We start from the raw sequence: 27,823 nt of genomic DNA, 5'->3' as shown, positions 1-27,823 counted from the left end.
TGGAGAGTTTGAAAGAGCAAAAAACGGGCGCGTCAATCGCGTATAAGTCTTCGATACACTAGCTTGTATAGAGCACGGACGGGATCCACCTGACACGGTTAACGCGTCGAGACTCGAACCAGTTGACTAAAAGCCTTGATCAATTCTTTGGTATGTTCTTGGAGTTGTTCCTAGCCTCGATTAAATCATGAGTCTATGCAATTCGAAGGTAAATTACTCCCGGACCTAAACTAATATAGAATCTCGCGTGATCTAAAACACCATCTAATTTAGCATCTAATCTAGCGCAGCGTCGCGCCAAACACGCGACAGCCCTTAACCACTTCAATGTACACGTGGACCAGTAGGTACTCCGTATGCATATTTCTCGATTATTTAAGTTCATATGTTCATATCAGATAGCTACCTGTAGATTTGTCTAGGCAGTATACATATACCTCCAAGTAAAATGGGTGACTTCTATGGAGATAGGTATACGGTGTAAAAGGTCCAATTATGTATTTGAATTTTTTGTTTAATTTTGAATGAAGAAAACCAAATGAAAAGAACGTAAATAAAAACATGTATGATATAGGAAGCAAGTATCTAAGTAGGCATACATAGAGGCAGAATTATACCGTTGCATCCCAAGTATCTTTGTCTCCGCATGACATCATCGGAGAGAATTCAGAGAAATCAGACTTAACTACTATGCACATCAGCTAGACTATATGATATATAGATGTATCCGTCTGAACAAACCCTGTCAGTTGCTTCCAAGGTTGATACTACTTTGTACCTGGGTATTCCTTGTTCAGGTAACAACTACCCCCGATCCGTGCTCGGAGTCGATCACCTGTGACCTTACCAAGATTTCCCCGCATTTTACATTCCCCCCCTGGTTTCTGCTCTGTCAAACATCCATTATCCCCTGATGACCCTGGTTTGTCTTGCAATCTTGTCATTCCTTAAACAGTAAACCATGCAGCTGTCACTTGCCGTTCTGGTCGTCTGCCAGGCTGCTGTGACGACAGCATCGAGCCTTACACCGCCAGTGCTGCCGCTAATTGTGCGCAACCCTTACCTTAGTACTTGGCTGGGAAATGCGCGTGAAGCACCTTGGGCCAAATGGCCTATGTTCTATACTGGACAGGAAGTTGGGCTCTCTTTGCTGGCCCATGTTCCGAGTCAGGGCTCGGTTTATCCCCTGGTGGGCAAGCCCCAGGATTCCTTGGGTACAAATGCAGGGTAAGAATACACAAAACATTGAGGCTTGACTGGCGATTTGTGTTTTAACTTGAAATAATGCAGGTACAAAGTACAATATCCGGAGTATTTAGGAAACAACTATGATGCCTCCACCACCAACTTTACCTATCGCATCGACACCAAAACTTCCACACCTCTCGAAATCACGGTCTCGTTCCTATCTCCCATCACGCCGACATCGACTTTGCGACAGTCAATTCCGGCTTCCTACGTCACAATAGATGTACAGGGTGAAGTAGAGGTTAATGTCTATATGGACATTGATGGGCGATGGGTGAGTGGAGACAATGGGTCCAAACTTAGCTGGCAATGGGACACCGTGGGTATCGAAAGCAAGGAGAAGCCAGGCCTGCAGCGATGGCAAATCCGGAGAGAGAACGAACTTCTCCTATCGGAGATTCGTGATCGGGCAGAATGGGGCACACTTCACTTCACCGGGCCTACTGTAAGATTTTGGAACACCTTGAACTTGATATCATTTGGTTTAACATTATCACAGAATACAAAATATGAGTCCGGAGAGGCAGGAAAGGTGAGGCAGGGATTTGCCAGCACCGGAATACTAGGCAATGTGAACGATAAGGACTTCCGTGTCATTCAGGATCGCTCGCCTGTTTTTGCCTTTTCCAAATCCTTCAATCTCAGTCGGTCATCTAAGAAGACATCTGATAGCGTCACGTTTACTATTGCTCTTATTCAAAATCCCGTTGTGCAATATGCCTCGGCTCGCGGGCTCACTCTGATGCGGCCTCTTTGGGAATCTTGGTATCCTACTACGGAGGAGCTACTCACGTTCCACTACAATGATCACGCCACAGCCGCCTCTCTAGCAGCCAATTACTCCGAGCAGGTGGCCGAAGATGCATATCTTTCTGGTGCCGATGACTATGTTGATATTGTCGCCCTCAGTGCGCGGCAAGTCATGGGCGCTACAACCTTCTCCGGAACCCCAGAGAATCCTCTTTTATTCCTAAAGGAGATCTCATCCAATGGAAACTTCCAAACAATTGATGTTATATTCCCGGCTTTCCCATTTTTCTTGTACACCAACCCGCGCTGGTTGGCGTATCTTCTTGAGCCATTGATTGAGCATATGTTGAGTGGGCAATACCCTAATACCTATGCTATGCATGATTTAGGTACCCATTTCCCTAATGCTACTGGCCATCCCGATGGCAAGGATGAGTATATGCCTGTGGAAGAGTGTGGTAACATTTTGATCATGGGTCTGGCAATTGCAAACTCACTCCAGTATGAAGAATCTTCTGAAGCTGCTTCCATCTGGTCCACGCAAGGCTCCACACCTTCAGCATATTCTAGCGAGGACGCCAGCACCTTCCCTCTTAGCGAACTACAGGTGCTTTCTGGCATCGCACACCAGGACGGTAAATGGGGCGGTGGCATTGAGGGCAAGAAACTTGCTGAGAAATGGGTCAAGCGAAGTTACCGTCTTTGGAAACAATGGACCGGTTACTTGGTGGAATTCTCTCTGGAACCTGCCAACCAACGTATGTTCAATTATCTGGTCCGTCCTATTGTCGACTAGAACTAACAGATATAGTTTCGACTGATGATTTTGCGGGTTGGCTGGCACTGCAGACAAATTTGGCATTGAAGGGTATTGTTGGCATCAACGCCATGAGCAAACTTTCCGAGTTGACTGGAAATAAGGATGATGCCTCATATTTCAAGGTAAGTATCGGCTTCTGAAATTCACAGGACACGAGAACTGACATTATTCAGGACATCGCCAAAAAATACATTACCAAATGGGAGAAACTTGGCATGTCTCGTGATGGCTCGCATGCCAAGCTCGCTTATGACTGGTATGGTTCTTGGACCACGATCTATAACCTGTACGCAGATGCCCAGCTCTGCTTCCATCTAGATGGAACAAATGCCACCAGCGAGTCCCTTGGCTTCGTCCCTCGTCACATCTACCAAAAGCAGTCAGTGTGGTACCACTACGTGCGCCAGAAATACGGACTACCCCTTGACAGTCGACACCTGTACACCAAAACTGACTGGGAGTTCTTCTCAATGGCGGTGGCCTCCAAGCCCGTCCGCTCGGAAATTCTTGAATCTGTTGCGCGCTGGGTCAATGAGACTGTTACTGATCGGCCCTTCACTGACCTTCACCAGACAGAGGGTGATGGCAACTTCCCTGGGCCGAATTTCTTTGCCAGACCAGTTATCGGTGGTCATTTTGCTTTCTTGGCACTGGAGCGCGCGTGCGGAGGGCGTGCTATGCCTGGTCTGTCCTTCTTGGATGATGTGGATCAAGAGACTATGCAGGCATGGACCGAGAGTGCCGAGGCCGCGGCGGCAGAGCTTGCCGGGCCTTGGAAGAACCACCACGGACAAGATGGAGAGTTGTAGGAAATTGTTTCCGTATCGAATTGATGGATGTAGAAGTCATATGAAGAGTTCGCTTTGGTATTATTGAGCTACAACATTCTTGGCTACTACATCCTCGGCCCGGTATATTTGAATGGCTACTTATTGGCTGCCACTATCTGTAAAGATATCTCTCGAGATAGTCCAGCCTTTTCATATTCTTCAAGAACTCCAACAAAGTTGGGGTAATGAATCCTTCAATAGCCGTTCTTATCAACGCCATTTTCTTCGTACACCTGTAGACTATACCGAGCAAACTTACTCCTCGCCCGAATCTTCTTACCATATCGACTGAACAGCGGAGGCACAATGCAAAATACAGTAGCGACTGCGGCCAGAATGGAAGCCGCAACATTTGCTCCAAGACCACCAAACATCTGCGTCGCAAACAAGGGTAACGCAGCTGACATCAAGGACCGAACAAGCGACAAAGCCGCAAACCCACTCGCTGCAAAGCTCAAGTAACTATCCTCCAGATACCCTGCCAGCACGGCATCGAACTCATTGAGAGCATATCCGATCAGTACAAGAGAAGCCGTAGACACAATCCAATGCACTTCATCAACAAGAGGAGGAATAGACCAGGCAAACCACCAAAGCCCTCCCGCAAGCATAGGAGCGCCAATCGAGAGCCCAAGAAGCTTGTACTCAGGCTCCAATGGCAGACCCTCTTGCTCACACTTTGAAATCATCCGGTGATCTTGAATCCGTGTGAAAAGCCCCGAGATCAGTCCGACGATAATTGCCAGGAATGGCAGGGAAGAGGATGTATCTGAGAACCCCATCGATTGATATACCGGCGGCAAAGCCTCGGTGAACATATAGATCAACGCAAAGGCGACGGCACTTATAGTCGCGACCATGCAGACAATAGGTTCCGTGAAGAAAAGCTCGATAGGACGAAACAGCGCAAGACGAGCCCACGTCTTGAGATCAGGCGTATGATCTGGGTTCAACGCGGTTAGGGTAGAGATACCACACTCGTCACGCACCTTGGCTACTTCCCTAACAAGAAAAAGCGAAGGCCGTGACTCTCGAATCCCGAATAGAAATACAGTAAGAATGGCCATGACGATTGCAGCGATGTAGAAAACCCAATGCCTAGATAAACGCAAAGTCAGTGAGTGCAGCTTACCTCGATAGCGAAACTCACCAGCCCAGATGTGCAGTAATATAAGTACTCATGATAGGACCCATGGCCAGACCCATATTGGTAATCATCGCCCATAAGAAGATGAGCCAAACACGGTCCTTGGAATTGAATATGTCCTCGATGCTGCCTGCCACAACGATCGTTGGAATTGCTGATAAGAATCCCGATAGTAGACGGCTGATGGCAACGGCTGTTACAGAGGGAGCCAAGCCCACAATGATGCAGAAGGTGCTATATAGCGCAGTGCAGATGATATAGAGCTTCTTCTGACCAAAGGCTTCGGAGTAAGATGGGAAGATGATTCCCCCGATAGCTTGGCCAATCATATATCTGCAAAAGGGAATTAGAAAGGATTGATAAATATTGGAAAATACTGACAGAGAAACAAAGATGAAGATGGAAAATGTATGTCCAATTCCGAATTCTTGTTGCGCATGATTAGCAGCAGTGCTCTGTCAAATCTAGCTTTTACCTCATACCACTTGAGGTATTACCTACACCGGCTGTACTTATACACGTTCTAAGACAGAAGTGATCAGTTCTGATATTGGAGGGTTGATTTTGGATCAAGAACGTACGTGAATAGATCTAGAGAGATAACCATGTGACTATCATAGATCTTCCGTGATAACGTCCAGTTTCGCGGATGATTCTTATTTGAAGCAGACCAGCGAATCAATTGGCCATCTGGAGTGAATTCTAAGCCGTGTGAATCTAGGACCAATTGAAGATCTCTGCCTGGTATAGGCGAGGTTGGGATGTTCAATGCCATTGAGGAGAATAAGAATGGAGATTGCTCAGTTTCATAAAGACAAGATCAGACAAGACAATATTCAGTTATAAAGCACAGAATGAGTCAAGAGATAAAAAGACCCGCAATTTTACGTACATTGTAGATATGCCTTTGGACCCTGGTTCCTCCCGTTCTCCACTTTCCATATGTGTTTATGTCCAACGCTGAATGAGATTGATGAGTTTCATCTTCAAATAATGACTTTAATCCAACGAGCCTGAGTAAATCTTTAACTAAAGGTTTTCTGCCGCACATTATGCGCAACTTCTAGAACAACAATTTTATACTATCTTCCTACCACATTTACCTACCCTGTCTCCCACCATATCTCCTATCCTCTTTCCTACCGTATTGTTTCCTACCGTATTGGTTAAATAGTCGAATCACTCTCCAAAATTATAAGAAAAGATAGCTTGAAGTAGAACGAGGAAACGGAAAAGTCGGGTGGAGGTTTCGAACGTGCGTCGAAAGTCCACGGTGTGCCTAAGTAGTATAAGGTTTGACCTCTTGAGTCAAGCGTCAGCATTTCACACCCAATCTCCCCATAAATGTACATATTAGCTGAATGGAAGAGCCTGTAAATAGCATATTGTAGGCTACCACGCATATATATAGGTCGAATATAGACCAAAGCCATGGGGGTGCGTACACGGGTATACTGGCTTATATACTATAGACGGTGAGAAAGGCGGTTACTAAAATTGAACTTTCACCGGCAGGCCGCTATTTGCCGGTGCAGACTGTGTTGTTACCGCCTGGCAATACCGTCCGGTCCGCCCTAAATCCCCAAATCCCCCGCTCTCCACCGCCCGTGCCTACTAACGCTTCACGTCATCTCCTATCCCCCGAATTGGGATTCATACACAACAAAGCTCAATTGCCCCTCAAGCACCCCCGAAACCCCTGAAATTATCGAGATACGAGAAAAAACACCACTGAACCTCCGCCACCATGTCGCAAATCAACTACCGCACTATCAACATCGACAAGCTCGACCCCGAGTCGTCGGCTAACTTCCCTATGGAAACCCTCCTCCCTGCCACGCTCCCCCAACCTGAAACATCTAGTGATGCCGCAAACGTTGCAAGTCAGGTGCGCCAGCTGCTGCGCGGCGGCGACACCGAGGGCGCACTCCGCCACGTTCTGGACACTGCACCGCTCGGCGGTGATGACCGCGCCAAGGAGGTGCACATGGCCACCGTGATTGAAGTACTGCAGGGTATTCGGCAGGCGGAGATGACTCGTGTTCTGGAGGGTGTCTGTGCTTCAGATGGTGGAGCCGAGCGGGCAGATTGTTTGATGAAGTACCTGTAGGTCAACCCTGGACTTCCGAGCTTGAGCTTGAATCTCAACGCTCCGTGGATATATGCTTATATGAAATAGATACAAGGGGATGTCTTCGTCTGCTTCTAGCGGTGGATCTAAGAATGTTTCGCCGCAGGCCACAGGCTTCTCGCAGATTCAGGCCCGGAACGTTGGTGAAGGTGGTGGTGGTCAGCAGATGAGTGTTTTGCTCAATTGGCATGAGAAGCTGGTGGAGTTGACAGGGACTGGATCAATTGTTCGGGTCATGACGGACCGCCGGACGGTTTAAGTCAAAATAATCTCGAACCGGGTTTGCTGTTTTATGGCAGAGGCTTGATTGCATTTCATACAAATTTCCCTTTTCAGGTCGAAAATCGTTTTGCTTTCAGCGTGACTGTTTTACATTGATATACTGAAACATTATGTTGGACTTCCATCCAATCTCAAATCCTTGTACTATACATTTTGGAATATCTCAAGGTCTTGAGAAATCACCTCCGCCCAAGATATCCTTGAGATTGACATCACCACTACCGCGCTGCAATGGCTGCGGCTGGTTCTCGCCCTCCTTCCAACCGATCATGTAAATCATCCGGAATGTCGCAGGGATACCGGGTGCATCGTCCTCCATATGCAGAGTCCGGTAGATGGCCTCGTTGGCCAGCAAGACATCGCGAGACAAAGGACCAGCCTCCCGGTGCATGATAGCATTGCTTTCACCCATAGCCTGTAGATCTTGCATGAGAGCGAATGTATCCGGGAACTCAACCACGATATCTTCCACGTCGACCGTGAGCATTTTGAACCCAGCGCGAGTAAGCAGACTTCCCACATCCTTGACATCCGCGAGCGGCGAAACATGTGGACTGACTCCGCCGCGCCGTTCCAGATCAGCCAGCTGCATCGACCCTCGGAGCTCGAACAGCGTATCACCACCAAACATAGCACCAATGAAAGGACAATCCGGCTTGAGGATTGTGTTGACTTGGTTAAGCAACCCCGGCAAATCATTGATCCAATGCATCGACAGTGACGAGAGCACAGCATCAAACGAGTTAGGCGGGTAGGGCAATGACTCCAGATCCGGAATCACGTCGCGAGTGATATTGAGTTCTTTATTGAAAGGAAGCTCCTCATCTCGGTGTAGCAAAGCCCGCGATGTCTCCACGCATGTAAGATTAGGGATCTTCTGCGTCAACGATGGTGTCGAGACGCCCTCCGGCGAGGCCATATCGAGGTCCGGAGTCGTCAGCGCTCTAGCAATGTTGCAGCTATTTGCGCCGAGATCAAGCACATTGGGAAAGTCGCGTTTAATGTCCTATACCGAGACCACAGTCAGCCTCCCATGCCCGTCCTTGTTCCGCGAGCTTCCTTACCAACAACCGTTCGCATAACCGCCTTGCCACTTCATCTTTCAGGTAGTCGACTTTCCGACTCTCCTCGACATTTCGAGCAGCTCGGTCCTTCTGTAGGTGCTTTGTTTTGCGATTGAATATCTCCAGCATGGGATTACCGGGAGTCTGGTTAGCGTACGTCCGCACGGAGCTTGCGGCGAGACATCTTCGCGGAAGACCGGAGCGGATGGTGTGAAGAGAAAACATCGTAGACAAATTGTGTATGCTTTTTAGTTCGTAATTGGACAGTATGAGTTCGATTTTAGATCATTTTGGGGGGCGAGGTGGAGGAGTGGAGGTTGAGTTGAAGGTACAAATGAGGCCCGAATTTTGTTCTGACGTCGATTGTTGACCTCCGCAGCTCAATCTCCGCGCTCGTGTTTCTTGCGCCCGCAATTGCATTACCATTCCGCGTGCATGATCCGGCGTGGAGCCTTGTTGTTGATCTGGAAATACTGTACAGCAAATTAGCGCACAAAAATACATCTCATGCCATATTCTGGTACGTCTTCGTGATAGTTAACTCCCTACCCCATCGGGGGTTCGTGGTGGTCAAAACGAAGTTCGCGATCGAGAAGCGCTTGCTAACAATTGATACGATAGTCAACACGGGATCACTGAAGCCTTACACTACGAGTTGCTCTCTGCATCTGCATATTAACTTGACCCGCCACGAAGCATGAATTGACTTGACCAACGTCCTTGATCCCAAACCCATCTCAATAAATCGCCCACCAACACAGGATGTCCCGTCCATTTCCATACAGCTATGTTTCGTGCCCTTGCGCCGAAATTTCTACCCCCGACCCCGCCAGGAAGCGAAGGTCCAGAGAATCACCGCGGAAACCAACCCCAGAACGAACAGAAGCCACAGGCGAAGACGTGACAACAAAGCAGGAAGATGACCAAGAGGAACAAGATGAGGATGAAGAACAGACATTTGATCCTAGATCTCCCCGGTCCAACTTCTCGCTGCATCCACCTGAGCAGCTTCTATACTGTGAGGATTGTCATCAAATCAAGTGCCCCCGCTGCATAACCGAGGAAATTGTGAGCTGGTATTGTCCAAATTGTCTATTCGAGACACCTAGCAGCATGGTGAAAAGTGATGGAAACCGGTATGTCAAATAGTCTTCTTCGAAAGAATCCTGCTAATCCCGAACTAGATGTGGACGTAACTGCTTCAATTGCCCCGTCTGTACAGCCCCGCTAGCTGTGAGTACCATTGAAAATGTCGCGGGAAATGGAAGTCAACAAGGACCATGGGTATTGTCTTGTGGCTACTGTATGTGGACGACGCTTGATATCGGCATCAAGTTCGACAAACCGACCAACATCCGTAGCCAGCTGCAAAAGATGACCGATTCTACCGCGTCGCCTGCCTATGATGCCCGATCAAGACAAGGCTCTCGTGCATTCGGGGATCTCAAGTCTCCTCTGTCAACCCTGATCTCCGCCGATGGCGAACCCAGCGCCCCCAGCAACGACAATGCCAACATCGAAGAGCCCACAAAAGAAGAGTCCTCGGAGGTGGCTCCTGCCAACACAGATGCCCGTTTCGCGGCATTGAAATCCTTCTACCGCAACCAGATCTCCGAAACATCAACCTCGCCAAGCGATCCCCTAGGTTCCGACTTCGGATTCTCCTCACCTGGTGCCCTGAACCGCCTCATGTCCCTCTACGCATCCTCATCACGTCTAAGCGGACTCTACGGCGGTAACAAGAAATCCAAATCAAAGCCCCCAGTCATGCGCGAAGCCCTCACCGCAAGCGAAGGTCTCCGAATTACCCCCGAAGGCGAAGAAGCATCCATAATCGAGCGCCTCGCTTCCCCAGACGGCGGCTGGGATAGCGTCGCATCTCTCGATCAGCGCGCACAGCAATCACCCGATGTCCGCTTCATCGATGAGCTCCTCCCCCTACCCGTCCTCCTTCGCACGAAACGCGCAAAGCGCTGCAAATCCTGCAAGCATATCCTTGTCAAACCAGAGACAAAGCCGCAGTCTACTCGCTTCCGTATTCGTCTGATCGCTCTCAGCTATATCCCGCTGCCTACTTTGCGTCCTCTCGCTCTGACCGCTCCGTCATCCTTTACTTCGGGTACTGTCACTTCGACGCCGGACCTTAATGCCTTACCTCCGCTGAGGCCTGTGCATATTCTTCTCACGCTGAAGAACCACATGTTCGATCCCGTTCGCATTACCCTCGCCACACCGTCTGTAACTCCAGGTCGAGTTGCTAGTAGAGTCACAGTCCTAAGCCCTCAGTTCGATATCGGTGCAAATAGTGATGTCTGGGATGAGGCGTTGCAAGGTGCATCGGCTCCTATCACGGGAGATTCACGATTCACGGGTCTCCGAGCCTCAGAAAAGGTTCCCGAAGCCGGGAAAGTGTGGGATAAAGGTCGCAATTGGACGACGGTTGTGTTGGAGGTTATTCCGGGGACGTTGCCTGGCACTGAAGCTGATAACAACACCGGTACAGATGATGACGGAGAAGAGAAGGCGGAATCTGTTTTGAAGGAGGATGAGGATGTATTGGAGATTCCGGTCTTCGTGCATATGGAGTGGGATGCGGAGGCACAGCTTGAGCAGCAGAATGTTGGAAAGGCTTCTAAGCCTGATGATCTTGTTGCGAGAGAATTGGCTTACTGGATGGTTTTGGGGGTTGGGAGGATTCAGGCTTCGTTGTAGATGATTTCTTCATTGTTCACATGCTTTTGTTCATACCCCAATTATAGTTCGATACATACCAAATTCATTTTGTTGCAGATATAGTTTCTCTGGAGAATGGGAGGCTACTGATCTTGAACGGTATCCAGTACGAGGGCATAGGTTCCAGCTTCCAGAATCCAGGAAGGATAAGTAGTATCGCGAGTGTCCGTCCTACGCATAATTGAAAGTCGGAATTGTTCAATTGGAATAGTTATCACATATCCCATCCCATCCTCATTAAAGAAGAAACACGGTGTCCGGATGGAAAAAAAACCTCAGCTCCGTCGCCTCGCTCTTAGAAGAATCGGAGGACAAACCATGCACCAAGTTCAATGGAAAGGGCACACATAAATCAAAGAAAAACCCGTGAATGCATTTTTTGGTCTTTTCACCCTTCATGCTCTTGGATCTAGTTGAGTTTCAAGACCTAGAAACAAGTAACCCAATACACCGACATCATTTCCTGTCCTTTCCCTCCGTTCCTTCAAATCAACACAGAAACAAAGCTTTAAACTGATAACAGTAGTTCAAGCTTAGTACTCAGCGCCGCTCTGGGGGAACTCGAACACAACGTTGCGGCCGGTCAAACGACGGTAGACCTCGCCGTAAGCGTCGAGACGGTGGTCAACACCACCCTTCTCCTTCTCGTCCAGGATAACCTTCAGGGTCTTGCTGCCGTCCTCCTTGGTGCGGATGCGCTTGCCGACGATCTCGACGGGGTAGACGAGGTCAGTGAGGATGGAGTCGTGGACGGCGGTCAGAGTGCGGGAACGGGGGCGCTTCTGGGTCTGGGTGGAGCGCGAGTTGACGGAGCGCTTGGGGCGGGGCAGGATGCGGCGCTGAGCCACGAAGAGGACATGGCGGTCAGAGAACTTCTTCTCCAGCTCGCGGGTGAGGCTGTTGGCGCAATTCGTTAGTATTTGGTTCGTTGTGTGGTTGATTGGTGTAAATGCTGGGTGTCGAATCTTACCGCTGCTGGATCTTGTGGAAGCCCTGGAGGAGAGGGACGGGGACGAAGACAACGATAGCCTTCTTGCCGTGGCCGACCTCGACCTGTGATGATGAATCATGTTAGAATGGGCAATTCCAACGTGCGGCGGGCGCACAAAAAAAAACATCAAAATCCAGATTTCAACCCCAGAAACGGTATCGAAGGAATTTTGTGGGTTGTTGCGTGTAGAGTGTTTCCATGATTGTGTATGCCTTCCTTGGATGTTGATATTGCCTTGTTGGAGTGTCCGGCAAGGAATTGAGGCGATTCGACAATGGTCCATGATAACCTTTAAATTTCCGACTCTTGCTCCGATCACACAAAACCGCACAAAAAAATTCCGTCGACACGATTCCAAGATTGATTTCGGGTAGGCGAAGGCGCAATTCTTACCTCACGGGCAGAGACGAACTGCAGGGGGCGAAGGGTGGCCTTCAGGTCCTGTGTGTTGCTCTCGAGGTCGAACAGAGCACCGGCGATCGCGGTCTCCAGCTCGGAGGGGTTTTGCCGGGACGGCGAGTTGAGGGCAATCTTGTTGACGGCAGCCATGGTGAGCAACGGGGTGCTGCGGGAAGTGCTGGTTGAGATGTCGGCGGAGGGGAGGTGTTCTCGCATCAAGAAGCCAAATGGGAATTTGCTGTGGGATCGTCACTTTCGCTTAGGGTGCACTTTGACCAAATTGGGACTAGCGTATTTTCTTGTTAGGGGATTGGTGGTCCCGTGACTACCCTGCCCTCGGCTCCTTCTGATTGGTTGAAATTTAGTTACGGTCGGATTCTAACGTTCCAGACTTTTACTACTTTTGCTCACTAGTTTACAGATGGTTTCAAGCCCCAGATACTATACTTTCTAGAAGATACTGTATCATTGATTTAGACCAAAAAAACAAGATGATATACCACAGAATGTGCAATGAAGACATTTGGGAGTGGGTACAACTCAAATGCAACTTAAATAACGAAGCGAGAACAATTGAATAGGTATGAAAACGCCTGGAAATTGCGGGGGGATGTTGGGAAAGAAGAAGAGAAAAAAGGACAAAGAACCGGGCACAAGAGATTTCAGATCAACAAGCACAGCCCTCTTTGGCTGTCGCAGCATTTCGGTCACCCAGATTAACTCGAGAATCCTCCCCAGAACGGGCACCTAGCGTAGTCTGGCCAGCTCCGGCTGCACCACGGCCGGTCTTCAAGCTACTTTCTGGGATAGCATTGGCAATAGCCGTGAACACATCCACCACATTAGTTCCGGTCTTCGCACTGGTCTCGAAGAACAGCAATCCCTCCTCTTCGGCATAACCGGTCGCTTCGCGGGTCGACACTTTCCGGGCGTCACCAGGAGTTGTATCCTGCTCACCTTCCTCGTCAGCTGCCTCATCCCCAGGGGCAGCCGATTCAGACTCGGCATCGAGAGCAGCTGAGGCATCGCCGCCGTCGTTGGTCAAGTCCAGCTTATTACCGACAAGGGCGATGACAATCCCGGGGCTAGCCTGGCGCTGGAGCTCGGCCACCCAGTGTTTTGCCTTGGTTAGCGAAGAGGGCTTGGTAACATCGTAGACCACGAGAGCGGCTTGAGCGTTGCGGTAGTACATTGGGGCGAGCGACGCGAAGCGTTCCTGGCCTGCGGTATCCCAGATCTCAAACTTAATTGTGCGCGAGGGGAGAGTGCATTTCTGTGTAAGGAAGGCAGCTGCATGATGATGTTAGCATATCTATTTAGGACCAACTGCTTGATAGGATTAAGTTGATGGCTCATTTGAATGGATCGCCACAGGTGTAACACCATGTGAGGCCCATTGCGACAGAGATGGTGTATGACGAGGGAGAATCAAGTATCGTCTCCATGCATATCCAGCGGCTCGTTGGAAGGGGGAGGGAATAACGGAAGAGGACTGTCTTACCGCCGATCGTTGGCTCCTTGTTCTCTTGGAAATCATTATTGACAAATCGAAGGACGAGGGAAGACTGCAAGGGAGAACACTGATTAGTTATTGTTACCTGTGTAACGTGGCGAGGAGAAGTATACCTTTCCCACAGCGGCCTCTCCCAGCAACACGAGCTTGACGCTGCTGCTTGGTTTGGGGGCATTTGCACCCGCTGATTCGGACATGGTTGAGGATTGAGTAGTGAAAAGGAGGTGAAAGGAACAAGATCGGTCAGGCCGTCGTGCAGGAAGTGACGCCTGTCAAACAATCGGTAATCAGGCAGAAGGCTGAACGGGCGATTCGGCTGAGACGTGTGAAGCTAGCTGTCTGATACGTGAGACAGAAGCTAGATAGCAGATTTGTGGTTTATTGCGAAGAATGAGGGGGGTGTAGTGAAAGCTCCGAGGAATTTTGCAACCAGAAGCGCTGAGATGGTCTTAAGGATTGAGTTGCTTAGGCGGAGGTCGATGATGATGCACTTCCCGTATTGGGCTTAGCGCGAACTCCATGATATATCATCACGTGACTTCTAGCATATGAATGCATAAAGGGTGCATGTCAAAGCCTGATCAATGCGCAGGAAAGCCCGAGGATCAGTGTGCAGGGTAATCTGACTGAGGATTAAGTTTTCATGGAAATTGATGTAGGTTAATGCAGTCTCAGTCCTGGAGCACGAAATGGCCGAGACTAAGACTACGTGCATAGAAGGATCCATACCAGCGTGATCTTGGTATGAGATAGCAAATTTCAAATCATCAAACAAGCTCCTTGTATTTCTGACTATAGTTTCCATATATATAGACTGGCACTTCAACAAACAATAGGCGGACAAGCGGTACTTTTGTCACTTCTAGAAGGTAGCAGCCCTGTAGTACTACGTCAGCAGATCTCGTGAACATTGAAAAGTAGGTATCCTCTAAATTTCAATTGGGCGCCAATATCCTGATAAATATGAGAATATGCTTAATGGAAGGATTCTACGGTGTTTTCTTTTGGCTGCCAAGGCAGTTCGATTACCTGGAACACAAACTCCGATGCAATGTGTAGAACAGAAGGCTCTAGATCATCATGAGTACAAACCTTGTTCCTGACCAGGGTGCCTTGGCCAATGCATCTGACAGGGCCCACATCCAGAACCAAACCGGTTCCTGGACTCGTCAGTCCCCAAGCAAATCTGCCCGATGCTCAACGGATTCTACCCGCACCCGACAAGCCCAGACACGACAATTGTTTGTAAATCTGTGGACTTGAACCATGGATTCTACAGTGGTCTAGACCGAGGATCGGGGAAGAGAAACCGATCGGCGCTTACGTTCAGGCGCGCGGTATGACGTTCACGGCAGGTGTATACAGATACAGATAGAAGTGAGCAAATGAAGTGAAAAATTTCAAATGTAATATCAGCAAAAACGTGCTATTTGACCGTGGGGTCGAAGGTCTAGATCCTTCTGGTATAAACCCATGCATTCCATGCAACAATAACATCCATCCCGTCTAACCATAACGCCGAATCAAATCACAAAACCAAAATCAACATAACAACTTTTTGAGAGATCAAGAAACGGTAACCCCGGAAGTCAGATCGGAGAGAGAGCGAGGGTGAGGGTGCGGAAATAGAGGACAGGGTTCCGATAAAAAATAAAAGGCCCACATGCGAGGACGAAGAAAGTCGAAAATCAAGAGAAAAAGCGTCGACGCTGGGGGAATCCGAAAGCGATGCAGGACAGGAATTAAAAGGGGTATAATGGTCGCCCAAATCCGGTGGCGAAACGTAGAGGATAACCGAAAATAAGAATAACAGAGGCAGATTCAATAGTGTTACAAGTGTCTGGACTCAAGAGTTAGTGGTTGTTTGGTTGATGCCCAAAACCAGGTGCAGTCTGACTCACCGAAAAAAAGTGCCAACTCCAACATAGAAGCGTGAAGTCCTAGCGGTGTGCGCTAGGAATAATCCCAGAAACTGAACGAGCAGGATCGAATGTAAAGTGATTATTTAGGTGGTGGTGGAGGAGCACCAGGCTTCTTGACTCCAGTTGTGTCGTAAGCGCCGCGTCCCATATTGCAAGCAGAGAGATCTCGGAGTATCATATTAAGGTCTGCGGAGGCAATCATGATTAGAGAAGTTGAGAAAGCGGTGGTTGTATGATGTGGTAACGTTGAAAAGATGAGGATTGAGCTGGATGAAGAACTTACCAACGAAGACCTCGAACGGTTCTTATATAGTTCTTTGTTCGGCCGGGGATTCGAGCGCCAGCAAACGAACTCCCAATCCACCCCCCGAAGTAATCAAAAATGGCAAAAAAGGAAAATTACACGGAACGGATCTTCGACAAGGATAGCGGCGATAGGCGTATGCAGATTGAGATCGGAGAGGGGATCCTTTTTAAAGATGACCACTAAGACGCTGCGGGTGCCAGCAGGTTATAGGGCAGGAATGTGACGACACGGGCCCGATAAATAATAAAAAGGCGGTTGAGGAAAGTATCGACAGGTCGTTTGCTTTTTATGGGCTTGCCACGCCCAGATTCGTAAAATCGAGGTATCCTCCCAAAATGATTCCCAGTGATAAGCGCGAGGGTGGCTGCAGGATCAGGTTCATAAAAATCGAGATCTGAACCAAGGATAAACGGGCAGAGAAGGGATATAAGCCGGCAAGGGAGATCCAAGGAGAGAGTGCCGCGGAAGTGGCCCGGTAGATCCGGTTAAAACCCCAGCAAAGACGACGTATCGCAAGGGAGAGAAGGGAGAGGACAGGGACAGGTAGGGATGTTTTTGTTTTGGGTCGTCAAGTATGTCCAGTTCAAATGTTATCGGGAAGAATTAGATCGAAGGAGAAGGGAAGGGAAATGATTGTAGATATATAAGAAATAAAAAGATATTAGGGATGATCATTGGGTTTGGTTTTTTTTGGGTGTTTTTTTAATTGATTTTTTAATTCTTGAAAATGAAAGAAAAGAGAATTAAATTAGTAAATTGGACGGAAAATAAGAAAAGAAAAAAAAAAGAAATATGGAAATATGAAAATTGGATTAAAAATAAATAAAAATCCAAACGAAAAGGGGAGAAATAAACCAAAAAAAAACCAATAAAATCCCAAATTAAAACAGTTAACGCAAATCATAAACTCGATTCCTGTAGAGCGGCTCTCCCGTCCCTTCCCCCGGGGAACTATTCCTTCCCCCGTCTACTAGTTAACCTGCTTTTCCAAAATCCTGATCTATCATAATTTCTATCGAATACATCCAGCCACTCTGTTTATCATATACCTTACTCCCTGTCCAAAAGTACCGTGCAGGTACAGGTGATTTTCCCAAGCTCTCCACTTTATTCCCAGGGGAAGCTAGGAACCGAATCTCCGGGCTTTGCATAAGTGGAGAAGGAAGCAGCCGCAGGTACAGAAACGGATCCATCCGAAGATGAATCCTACTGTATTTCTGACTTGACTCTACGGGTTATTCAACTTACTCACTTACTACTAACTCTTCCCAGGGGTCCTGGGCCTGGACACCTGATGCCTAGGTCATATAACTGGTGTCATATCCCCTAGCCAACACGAGAGTAATCAAGTTCAGACATTTGGTTTCGCCTTCGCGCTATCATCTTTAGTTGCTCCGGATTATTGCTGTGTCTAAATGTTTCCTTCACATGTTCTCTCCCCGAACCAATCGCTTGTCCTATCTCCTTCCCCCCTTTGATCCCGATTCAAACAAAGCCAATCGAACCAACCGTAACCTTGGAATCCGTTACATTTCTTTTTCTTGGGCAATTTACCGTGTTTGTCTCTGTTCTCCTTTTACGTCTTCAGTTCTCACTTCTCCAACAGGATCTCGATCTGTTGGGAGGACAAGTATCCATCATAGGGGGTGGGTCCCCGGGGGCGCGCGCTACCTGAAAACTCCATTACAGTACTCCGTACGGAGCAGCGCGTGGATTGCCGTGGTTTTTCCACAATCAGAAGCTTCTGAACCCACTCCCAGTCTCGGTTACGTATGAACATTCTTTTCACCTTCTAGCCTTTCTAGTCTCCCGGGAACCTGGGTTAAGTGGCCCACTTCGCGGTATGATGATACAAGTGGCCCCGTAATTCTCCATGAAAAATAGAAATTTCTGGGATTGGGAACTGCAGAAAACAATGACGGCTCCACCCCCATACCCCTATCTTTTTAAGGGTATCACTTGCGTCAGCTCATGTTCGCCACACTGGAGCCTATGTTATCACCTCCCTTTTTCTCCGTACGGAGTATGGATACAGGATTCGCACGTAATTCGCAATTCGTAATTCACTCAGCACTGGGCTCCTGTTTCAGCCATGTGCCAGGGACGGATATTAGAACTACTCCGTAGATCAGGGACTGCTTAGGTTAGGTTACGAGAGATAGGGTATGAATAGTGAAATCGATAAGTCCACCTAGTTAGTTAGCTAGTTAACTAGAAGGCTTCTATCATTATTCCCGGGCCTGAAGATCTACGGTAACGAGATCGAGCACCCTAGACACGGCAGGCGAAACTTTGAAGCTCCACGGGGGTCAACGGAATTCCTTTCCCAAACTCGCAAGTCACTGTGAATGCCGCTTTTTCTAGCCACCTTCTTTCAGGGCCGGTCCCTATTCGTGGATTCCTGGACCTTAGGGGAATTGACGATGATCCTCAGTGGGTCTACGAAGAAATGGATCCAAATAATGGACCTCACGGTATTTACGTTGCAGTAGACTGACCCGATCGGGAGCACGATGGATCCTGTAGTCGAAAACCGGTAACGCTTGGGGTGAAGGAAGAAAGCGAGCTTCCCTTTTTTCCTTAATTCTTTTTTGTAGTTGTGGACCCGGCAACGAGAAAGCTCATCGGAGAACCAGAGAATCAGCTCGGGAAGACCCCGTTTCCAGTAACTAGAATGACGCTAGAAACGGGAGAACAAAGTCGATTCCTTCCAGAATCATTTAGCGCCTACTTGGCCGGGGCTGGGTTCCGTTCTCCCCATTAGTTAAAGTGGGTTTTTATTTATATTTCATGAGTAATTTATACAACGAGATCCAGCAGGGTTTTATTTACCTCGGCTGGGTTCCTGAACGCGTCTCCAGAGTTCGGCTCGATGCATTAGTTCACCCGAAGGTTTAGCAAATTGCATGAACCACTTCAAGGTTTAAAGGGTTGGGAAGTTACTTATTTCTTTATGTTTGTAGCAAGTTGATTCATAGATATAACGTGCAGGGAACAGGGATCGGGAAAAAACGCCGCATTGTGGTCAACTGCCTTGCAGTACAGGGGTGATCCTAGCTATTATCCTATTTCTTTGTTTCACCTAGATCTTACGTCAATTGCTCAGGATTGCGGCGACCGTTGGGGATTCAACGGACTTGGTCCAGACCAGTAATTCATAATAGCGCATCAATTTCCACTCTTATTTATTTATTTTCAAGCTAGGGCACGGAAGAGAAGCCGATCGGACCAAAAAGCATGGAAGCTTTCTGGCTTTCTGGAATAAGTGGATTTGCACTGTCCATGTCCTGGTATTCCGGTTGTACTCCGTACCAACATGCATTCACCCGATATTCTGGAACCCATTGATCCGCGCTATTGACGTGTCAAACCCATCTCCCCGTCTTCCCCGTTCTAACTATTTGCTTTGTTCGCCCTGTTTTTGAGAATGATCTTCGGTGTCTTTTCTTCGCTAAATGTGATTGGACTTGACACCCGCTAAATCCGCGGAAACCATAAGTGGAGAAAATCCTAAGCTTGACAGCCTCAATCCTGGACCCGCTCGAAATTACCTGTACAAAGTACGGAAGACGGAGTCCCAAAGAACATTAAACCTCAGTTCGATCGTCCCAGACCCAAACCCCATCGTGTCGGGTTTGATCATCTCCTTTTCCTCCCTGTCGGGTCCTGCCCCTGACTCTCTCTGCATCACATCGAAGGGGTGATTTCCGATTTGGATGAATCGAGCCAAACACAGTGCAATGTCAACATCAATTAGACCCACAGGGCTTCCTCTAGGGGCATTCCTGGGGCGCGGCTTCTCACTTATCCTTTCCGCGACCAGTTGAAGGCCAAGAAATGATGAACTTCCAGCCACACTAATGGCTAAGTGGAGACAAATCAGCTGCGCTGCCCCTTTCGTTCCACCGGATCGGCGTCCTACATGACACTCTGCACCATTTAATTGTCAAGACATGTCCAACCTTGCTGGGTGCTGGGTGCTGGGTGCTGAGTGCTGTGTACTGTGTGCCATGTTGACTTGCATCCGATCGATCTTGTATGCAGACACTGCATAAGAGATCCAAGCAACATTGAACTTAATAGCTTCTATACATTTGCATGCAATTTGACTACGTAGGTGTCGATCACTCTTTTCAAAAGTACTGAACTTCAAACACAACTCATCTGATCGTCATTCTTCCCGATCGCGATCACAAGTTTTATCATTTATCACTTATCATCATTTCGCCCCTTCCCGCCTCTTGCATTACTGATCGACCCAGAAAGTCCCGGGGGGAACGGGAATTCCGATGCAAGCTGTCGAATCCGAATAGGTTTGATGCATCACATTCATCAAGCTACTGCCACCCAATCATTGATTCCCGTAGATTAGACTCAAAGCATTGCATTGGAATGCAGGGACATGTCTATTTTATCCTAGAATGACAAAAAGCCCAAAAACTTAAAGTGTGTTCCTGATTCAAGAGCTTTCACCTTTGTCACAACCTGTCATATGTGAAGATTTGGAATTGACTCATCGCGCACAAACACTATAAGCCATTTCAAACTATTCCGAATCAGATTAGCAATGGAATACAACAAGAAAGGAAAAAACTAACCTGTTCATTGGTCTGGCAAATCAACACTCGAGGCCCCTTGCCGTTATAGTCAAGGGAGATATCTGTGACCGTCTCATCCGGCCCCTTGTCATTAGCCCGCGAGTCAATCGCCACACCTAGACTCTGGCACTGCTCAACCAGCGTCCGACGCAATAATGCACTCTTCTCACCAATCCCTCCCGCAAATACGAGTGCATCTACCTGTCCATTTAGCTTTACATAGTAACTCCCGATATAGCCTATGATCCGATCCACCAGAATATCAAAGGCTAGTTTGTGCGTATCCGGTGGATTCTCGACTGCGATCTCCGCAAAGTCCGTCGTACCGGTTAAAGCCTTCCACCCGGATTGTTTGTTGAGGATTTCCTCAGCCTGATCCATCATCAAATCTTGTCAGTCTTTGTTCTGAGTACCTTCATCGGATCATTCCTTACCGTGCTAATATGCATCTCCTTGGTACTGGAAGGACTCAATTTCCCCGCCTCACTTGTATAGTGAAAGACCAGTCTAGATCCGTTAGTTCATTCTCCACTAGGGCTGGACTGGAGTAACCCACGAGGGATCGATGGAGCCACTTCGCGTTGCGCCGGGTAACCCAGCCAAGGGGGTAAGGCCCATTCTAGAAATCAAGGTAAGTGAATTGAACCAACGATGGAAATGGGTGGGATGGCTCACGAAGTATCAATCGATTGACCATTCTTGATAGCGCAGATCGAGGCTCCACTGCCGATATGCATTGCAATCAGATTTATGGAGGCGGTCGGCTTATCTAGGAACTGAGATACGGAGCGTAGAATGAACGAGTAGCTGATTCCGTGAAATCCGTACTTCCGGAGACCATTTGCTTTGGCGATTTCCTGGTTAATGGGATATGTTTTCACGTGAACTGGCATGGTTTGGTGAAATGCTGAGTCGAAGAAGCAGATGCTGGCGACGCTTGGAAGCTCTTTTTTGCAGAGACGGATGATTTCCAAAGCCGAAAAATTGTGTCTTGATGAGTTCAATATTAGCGCTTGTAACAGACGTTTAGACATGTCCACGTACAGCGGAGCGAGATCTTCCAGTTCTTCGAGTTGGTGCAAAGTTTCCTCGTTAATCGTAACCGCTTCCTGATTGTCTCCTCCATGGACTACTCGGTGACATATATATGCGAGGTCCTTTTCGCTAGCAACCTCGGATAGCTCGGGATCATCGAAGCAGTGCTGCAGAATATATTTGAAAGCATCTTGCGGCGTATCCAGCTTTTCCTTCAATTTTTCTTTGGTTTTCACAGGCCCGCGTTGATACTTGAGCTCCGCTGGTGGGGCAGTGATACCTGACACCTGCGCATCAGCGATAACTCTTGGCGGGTTCTCGTATGTATAGAACGTGACTTTGACTGAGGACGAGCCAGCGTTCACGGCGAGAATATATTTCGCCATGACTTGGTGGTTTTACGATGAGCTTGCAGTGATCTTGGGTCTGATTGAAATGTTGAGAAGAAGTGGGACGTGATGTCAAGGTGGTATCAGTTGTGACGTCGCTGGAAAAGCCGGATAATGTATCCTATGGGCAGATGGGTGGCATGATGGCATGACCCATGCATAAAAAACATTACCTGGACTTATGCGGTTTAATAAATTCAAGTGTTTTAAGTGGTTTCCAATTTACCATTTCTTTATTCTTTACATATTGCCCATTAATTTCTGACCAGTTAACTATATCGTCATGCGCGGCGCGCATTACCATCACGTATACCAGATGATCTAGATAGTCCAGATCAAAAACCCTGTGATATGCACTACTCGAATTCCGCAGAGCAGTATCTTAAATCGCGCAAATATAACCTACATCCAGAATGCACTACTATATAACTCACGACAAGCGATATTTTTCTTACATAAGAGTCTTAAAAGCTTTAACTTACTTATGACGACATATAACCCGCCAACTAGGTAACATTTACACTTCTGCAATGAACCGCTAGAATTGTTAGGTCACTAGGGAACAAGAGATCAGATATGTGATCCCGACCGACAATCCCAAGGAACTTGGCCGGCGCAACAAAGCGTATAATGAATACAGTGCAATGAAGGCCGCGGGCAAGCTGATGACGACCTCGGGATTTTTTCATCAAGTAACTACATAGTGCGCGTCTATTCCCGCTAGATAACTTAGAGATCAATAAATTGGATATAGTATTTAAGAAGACAGGTCAGAAATCAAGTTAAATGGGATGATTTCTCCAGCGCTACGTATGTAGTAAAGGGCGTACCATTGACCATTTAATCGGCAGCGTCCTCTATATCTTGACTCAACTCGGCCAAGGTCATTAGCCCTGGTCATAAAATCATTCACCATGGTACTCTGGACTAAAGCAGTATATTTTATGCGATCCATGGCTCCCTTGACAATTTCAATGGCGTTATGACCATTGTTGAAGGCACTCTTTAGGCCACCGCGGGCAGCCATCATGACAAGGTCTGGGTCAGCATTTTCCGCGAAGGATAATGCTGACCCAGGCCCGTGTCATGATGGCTGATGGTGGTGGGCCTGCCGTGGCTGCGGCCAATGAACACTCCTATGATATTGGGTTCAGACTTACGGAAGCTGCAGTTTGCACCTTGTGCATTCCAGTGCAATTCGTACATGCCCCAGGTAAGATGTCTGTACGAGGGTTGGACCCATTCAACACAAGTGTTATGTTGGATGCCTTCACCACACGCGGCCAGACAGACACTTCATTTGGGGCATGCGCGAACTGCAAATGGAATGCCCAAGGCGCAACTCAGTGAGCATGTGTCAGGGCTTCATTCACGAAATTACCTTAATGAGCCGGACGGGTATACTTTCATCGTATGAGAGTTGCCTTCAGATCATTCACCCAATGATGGTGCAGTATGCTAGATTTATCAAAATCGTCAGTTTAAATTTCCCCTCCCGTCTTTCCAGTCGGAGCATACCTGTTCCAAATAAGAGGCCAGGACAACCAGCATCTGGACTTGACACGAACACAACGGCCCCTTCACCAAAGTCCCTCACCCAGTGGATCTGTATTAAAACCGAACCCAGCGCAACTGGTGTATAATAACCCGAGATGCAAACACATTCCTGACAACCCTGCATCACTGTCTAATGTAGAAGAACTATACCAAACTGATGGTGGGCTATTACCATGGGTATCTGCCTGATATGCAGAGTTTTCTTCCCGTCATCCACGTTTAGAGCGTGTTTCGATTGCTGGGTAAATGGAGGAGGGTACCACTACTATGCCATTTGATATGGTGCTTATTAATGGTACATCGCGGTATTCCGTGGCGTAGGCTACTCCAGAGGGCGTCAAAGTTCGATGAGAGGGTTCAGATTCGAAATCAAGAGTTGCTGGCTTAGTTGGTCCTAATACTGCAGATTCGAAGAGGTTCATCATCGAAAAGTATGAGGATAAGTATTGTTCTGAATGTTTGGTGTTGAGCCGGCTGCACGCTGATTGGTTTTCGATCCTGGAGGGTTTTACGACCTTCCCAAATACACATAGGATTCGGTGCCTCAGAAGTTGAAAAGATTGCAGCGGTATTGGACTGGTTCAAAATGACAGTTTTGTGTGTTTGCATGTTGACTTGGGCATGTAGAGTGACATCTAGACCCAAATTGGTTGATCTTGTATACCGGAGATGAAGAAAGGTTGGAAAATGGACGTGACGAGCATCAAGTTATATTTCGAAATCCATCACTCGAGACAGAGAATTTAAACAGGATCCAATGACTGTAACGCTGTTTCTTGGCAAGTTTCCAATGTCAAAGAAAACAAAGAGGACGGGAGCGGTGAACTGGTGCATATTGAAACCCAGCAAGTCAACGCAAGCCTTGTAATCAACTGATGCCCTGATTCCGACGAGCTTGAAAACCTTCAAGGCATAAGTCTAGTCCTTGCTCTTCATCAAGTGGGCCATCCAGAAGAATGGCTTAATTGCCTAGAACGAGGCTGATCCATGATCCGGCAACATTCGGATCGGAGTTAAACTTGCGAGTGGCTCAGATCCACTTATCTCCATCACACTAAACCCAAAACAGAGGATCTTGCGAGTTTCAACGCGCAGACACCCATAAATCGGCCCGAATTCCTATCAAATTTGGTTCATTTCGCGTGGTTCTTGGGTTTTGAAGTCCGCTCTTGCAGAACAATGCAAATGATGTTGCAAATTGGTTTACTTCGCCCACAAATTATCTTACAGGTATCCACTTTCCAAGTCTTTTTTTGCTGCTTTGACACTTTAGTAAATCTTTTCCTATATATACATAGTAATGTAGAAGCGGGATTGGTTCCCCCGATGGGCCGTTAGCCGACAATTTTCTGCGGCTGTCAAAATATTCATATTTCCTTGGTAGCCTTCAGCGTGAGCGTTGTTGCTCAGCCTTACTCCGCATCTTTATATACCCCGTGGCGCACACTCATTTACCTATTTTCTAATCCCGCAACCCGGCGGAGTGCATCTTTCTTTACTACCGACCATATTTCAAAAAGGCTGTCAGCTTCCTAATATACGACCCCACTCCTTTGGTCCTAGCCAAAACCCCAACCTATACCCTCCTAGACCGAGTTCTTAATTTTCATACAGCCAGTTCAACTGGTATTCTTTCACCATGGTCGACAGAATGGCCTTGACGACAGGCTGCCATGCCAAAATTGAAGGCATAAACACTTCCTATGGATACGTCCCACATCTGTCAGCAGGCATCGCTTTCTGCGTTCTTTTCGGCCTCTCAATGATTGTTCATACCATTCAATTCTGTTGGAAGCGACAATGGTGGTGTGTGGTGTTTTCCGTGGGATGCATGGGTAAGTAGGGCATGATCCGAACCGATACGGACCAGTATAACTAAACAACAATGCAGTGGAATTGATCGGATGGGCTGGTAGAACCTGGTCGAATGCGTGTCCGTATAACGGAACTGCATTCTTGATGCAGATCTCCACCCTCATCATCGGTAAGCAGAATGTCTTCCCGCTCTAACTCTTCATGTACTAATATTCTACAAGCCCCGACCTTCTTCACTGCTGGAATCTATGTTCTTCTCGGCCGATTCATCCAAATCCTGGGCCGCGATTCATCCATTCTCTCACCTAAACTGTACCTCTGGATATTCTGCACCTGCGATGTCGTTTCGCTCGTCATCCAAGCCATCGGTGGTGGCCTCGCATCTATGGCAGTTAACGAGGTCAACGGTAACACTGCCCCTGGTACACACATTATGGTTGCCGGTATTGTCTTCCAATTGTTCTCCATTACCATTTTCGTCTTCTTCGCCGCAGACTTCATTATTCGGTCCGTGCGCCACCGTCTTCTCCAGTCACATACTGGCTCGATCATCCCGCTGCTGGTTGCTATGATTTTCTCCGTGCTATGCATCTATGTTCGAAGTATTTACCGTACCATCGAGCTGTCACAGGGTTGGAGTGGGTATCTGATCACCCATGAGAAATACTTTATTGCAATGGATGGTGCCATGATGATCGCGGCTGTTGGTGTTTTCAACTTTGTGCACCCTGGTTGGTTTTTGCCAGAGGATCACAATGTGAAGCGGGAGGTTTCTTCAGATGAAATTGAGATGAGCCGTCCCTCTCAGACTTACTAGCTCTAGGATTCTGTCGTTTAACCCTTTCAAATATTGCCTAATGTTGTGGGGGGGTGATTGAAGTATATAATCGGAATTTTAGCGATAACGACCATAGACCTGTGATTAATCCAAACAATTGAAAACATGAGCTACTCCAGTCAAAGCTACTGTAGATGTGTCCACTATACTTGTGTTTTTTCATTCAATACCAGGAGAGGGGAAGGGAAAAAGAAAAGTCTCGTGGAGGTTTTGGACACATGTAGGGTTGATACAGGAAAACATCAGGAATTGCTCCACGTACCCCTAAATTACTCTTGTACACCCTGTCTAACCGAATCAGGAACATACATATGTTCATGGCTTCGAGTTGACTGCCTAAGTCATGTTCCCTATAGCTTACCCAGCTAGCCTCAAGTGTAGTACGTACTCCAGCACCTACCATTTCAGCTACGGTGTACTATGCGAGCATATTGAACGTACACATAGATGTAAAAATGCGTTGCGAAATCGAACACTTGAATTTTTCCAATACTGTAGGGAGGCAATAAAATCGGAGCCATGAGTATGTTCCTGCTTATGGGTTATGGTGTACCAGAGTACTTTAGGGGGTACGTGGAGCAATTGTGAAAACATCCCGCATGCGTAACGACTGCCACACCATTAAGCCGAAAACAACGTAAATACCGGTAAAATAAATTACATATCCCACCTTCATCCCGCCCACAACACATTAAGTTGCTTCCCCGTCTACAGTCCAGCCTAATTCCTTTCCCAGCATTTCCTTCAAAATGTCACGTAAGTCTCCAATTAACCCAACTCACCAACTCACATAGCTAATCAAACCCAGCCCCCAAAGATACCAGACCGATTGTCATCTCCGGCCCCTCAGGCGTCGGCAAGGGCTCCCTTATCGAGAAACTCTTCTCCTCTCACCCCAACACCTTCGCCTTCACAGTCTCTCACACAACCCGCAAACCCCGCGCCGGTGAAGTCGACGGAACAAACTACTTCTTCGTTGAGCACTCCGAATTCGACTCCCTGATCTCTGAGGGAACCTTCGTCGAGCATGCGGTCTTCGGCTCAAACAAGTATGGCACCAGCCACAGGACCATCAAGGACCAGATGGCGAAGGGACTGGTCGTTGTGCTTGATATTGAGATGAACGGCGTGAAGCAGATGAAAGAAAATCCGAGTATTGACCCGCGTTATGTCTTTATCCAGCCGCCTAGCATTGAGATTCTGGAGCAGCGGTTGAGAGGCCGCGGGACTGAGAGTGATGAGGATGTGCAGAAGAGACTTGCGCAGGCTACTGCTGAGCTCGAGTATGCGAATTCCCAGCGCGGACAGGATAAGATTATTGTTAATGATGATCTGGAGGTTGCTTATAAGGAGTTGGAGGCGTTTATCTTCCAGCAATAGATGTTGGATTGGTTGCTCTATGGGATTTGCATAAAATAGAGACATTATCTTGGAATACGAAGAACAAACGAAAC

The 27,823-nt window shown here is 47.8% G+C and overlaps 11 protein-coding genes across 11 annotated transcripts; 6 read left to right on the top strand and 5 right to left on the bottom strand.

The window, feature by feature from the left end:
* Positions 1 to 961: 961 nt before the first annotated feature.
* Positions 962 to 3,627, top strand: N7520_008069 (putative glutaminase; the record flags this gene model as incomplete). Its single annotated transcript, XM_057142003.1, has 5 exons — positions 962 to 1,227; positions 1,291 to 1,693; positions 1,748 to 2,756; positions 2,810 to 2,940; positions 2,992 to 3,627. The coding sequence occupies 5 exons, from the start codon at positions 962 to 964 to the stop codon at positions 3,625 to 3,627; spliced, it is 2,445 nt and encodes an 814-aa protein (XP_056996009.1).
* A 215-nt stretch (positions 3,628 to 3,842) lies between these two features.
* N7520_008068 (uncharacterized protein) lies at positions 3,843 to 5,570 on the bottom strand (the record flags this gene model as incomplete). The annotated part of the gene is given in 5 exon segments (XM_057142002.1): positions 3,843 to 4,637; positions 4,656 to 4,746; positions 4,799 to 5,128; positions 5,177 to 5,248; positions 5,377 to 5,570. The coding sequence occupies 5 exon segments, from the start codon at positions 5,568 to 5,570 to the stop codon at positions 3,843 to 3,845; spliced, it is 1,482 nt and encodes a 493-aa protein (XP_056996008.1).
* Positions 5,571 to 6,542: 972 nt separating this feature from the next.
* On the top strand, positions 6,543 to 7,185 carry N7520_008067 (actin-related protein 2/3 complex subunit 5 family protein; the record flags this gene model as incomplete). Its single annotated transcript, XM_057142001.1, has 2 exons — positions 6,543 to 6,901; positions 6,975 to 7,185. The coding sequence occupies 2 exons, from the start codon at positions 6,543 to 6,545 to the stop codon at positions 7,183 to 7,185; spliced, it is 570 nt and encodes a 189-aa protein (XP_056996007.1).
* A 186-nt stretch (positions 7,186 to 7,371) lies between these two features.
* Positions 7,372 to 8,497, bottom strand: N7520_008066 (uncharacterized protein; the record flags this gene model as incomplete). The annotated part of the gene is made up of 2 exons (XM_057142000.1): positions 7,372 to 8,214; positions 8,273 to 8,497. 2 exons carry the CDS (start codon positions 8,495 to 8,497, stop codon positions 7,372 to 7,374), a joined length of 1,068 nt encoding a protein of 355 aa, XP_056996006.1.
* Positions 8,498 to 9,034: 537 nt separating this feature from the next.
* On the top strand, positions 9,035 to 10,984 carry N7520_008065 (putative dynactin Arp1 p62 subunit RO2; the record flags this gene model as incomplete). Its single annotated transcript, XM_057141999.1, has 2 exons — positions 9,035 to 9,408; positions 9,457 to 10,984. The coding sequence occupies 2 exons, from the start codon at positions 9,035 to 9,037 to the stop codon at positions 10,982 to 10,984; spliced, it is 1,902 nt and encodes a 633-aa protein (XP_056996005.1).
* A 554-nt stretch (positions 10,985 to 11,538) lies between these two features.
* Positions 11,539 to 12,611, bottom strand: N7520_008064 (40S ribosomal protein eS7; the record flags this gene model as incomplete). The annotated part of the gene is made up of 3 exons (XM_057141998.1): positions 11,539 to 11,902; positions 11,976 to 12,058; positions 12,390 to 12,611. The coding sequence occupies 3 exons, from the start codon at positions 12,609 to 12,611 to the stop codon at positions 11,539 to 11,541; spliced, it is 669 nt and encodes a 222-aa protein (XP_056996004.1).
* A 451-nt stretch (positions 12,612 to 13,062) lies between these two features.
* Positions 13,063 to 14,105, bottom strand: N7520_008063 (Rab family GTPase; the record flags this gene model as incomplete). The annotated part of the gene is made up of 3 exons (XM_057141997.1): positions 13,063 to 13,685; positions 13,897 to 13,960; positions 14,022 to 14,105. The coding sequence occupies 3 exons, from the start codon at positions 14,103 to 14,105 to the stop codon at positions 13,063 to 13,065; spliced, it is 771 nt and encodes a 256-aa protein (XP_056996003.1).
* A 6,545-nt stretch (positions 14,106 to 20,650) lies between these two features.
* On the bottom strand, positions 20,651 to 22,156 carry N7520_008062 (uncharacterized protein; the record flags this gene model as incomplete). The annotated part of the gene is made up of 6 exons (XM_057141996.1): positions 20,651 to 20,683; positions 20,736 to 21,107; positions 21,170 to 21,242; positions 21,292 to 21,354; positions 21,411 to 21,725; positions 21,780 to 22,156. 6 exons carry the CDS (start codon positions 22,154 to 22,156, stop codon positions 20,651 to 20,653), a joined length of 1,233 nt encoding a protein of 410 aa, XP_056996002.1.
* Positions 22,157 to 23,224: 1,068 nt separating this feature from the next.
* On the top strand, positions 23,225 to 23,509 carry N7520_008061 (uncharacterized protein; the record flags this gene model as incomplete). The annotated part of the gene is made up of 1 exon (XM_057141995.1): positions 23,225 to 23,509. The coding sequence occupies one exon, from the start codon at positions 23,225 to 23,227 to the stop codon at positions 23,507 to 23,509; it is 285 nt and encodes a 94-aa protein (XP_056996001.1).
* A 1,846-nt stretch (positions 23,510 to 25,355) lies between these two features.
* N7520_008060 (RTA1 domain-containing protein) lies at positions 25,356 to 26,348 on the top strand (the record flags this gene model as incomplete). Its single annotated transcript, XM_057141994.1, has 3 exons — positions 25,356 to 25,551; positions 25,608 to 25,700; positions 25,753 to 26,348. The coding sequence occupies 3 exons, from the start codon at positions 25,356 to 25,358 to the stop codon at positions 26,346 to 26,348; spliced, it is 885 nt and encodes a 294-aa protein (XP_056996000.1).
* A 770-nt stretch (positions 26,349 to 27,118) lies between these two features.
* On the top strand, positions 27,119 to 27,749 carry N7520_008059 (guanylate kinase; the record flags this gene model as incomplete). The annotated part of the gene is made up of 2 exons (XM_057141993.1): positions 27,119 to 27,125; positions 27,187 to 27,749. The coding sequence occupies 2 exons, from the start codon at positions 27,119 to 27,121 to the stop codon at positions 27,747 to 27,749; spliced, it is 570 nt and encodes a 189-aa protein (XP_056995999.1).
* Positions 27,750 to 27,823: the final 74 nt, after the last annotated feature.

The sequence above is a fragment of the Penicillium odoratum genome (genome assembly GCF_028828045.1).
Source record: "Penicillium odoratum strain IBT 22623 chromosome Unknown utg000005l_segment0_segment0, whole genome shotgun sequence".
Classification (NCBI taxonomy): domain Eukaryota; kingdom Fungi; phylum Ascomycota; class Eurotiomycetes; order Eurotiales; family Aspergillaceae; genus Penicillium; species Penicillium odoratum.
Note: the sequence above shows the minus strand (reverse complement) of the source record. Positions and strands in the feature narration are given on the sequence as shown.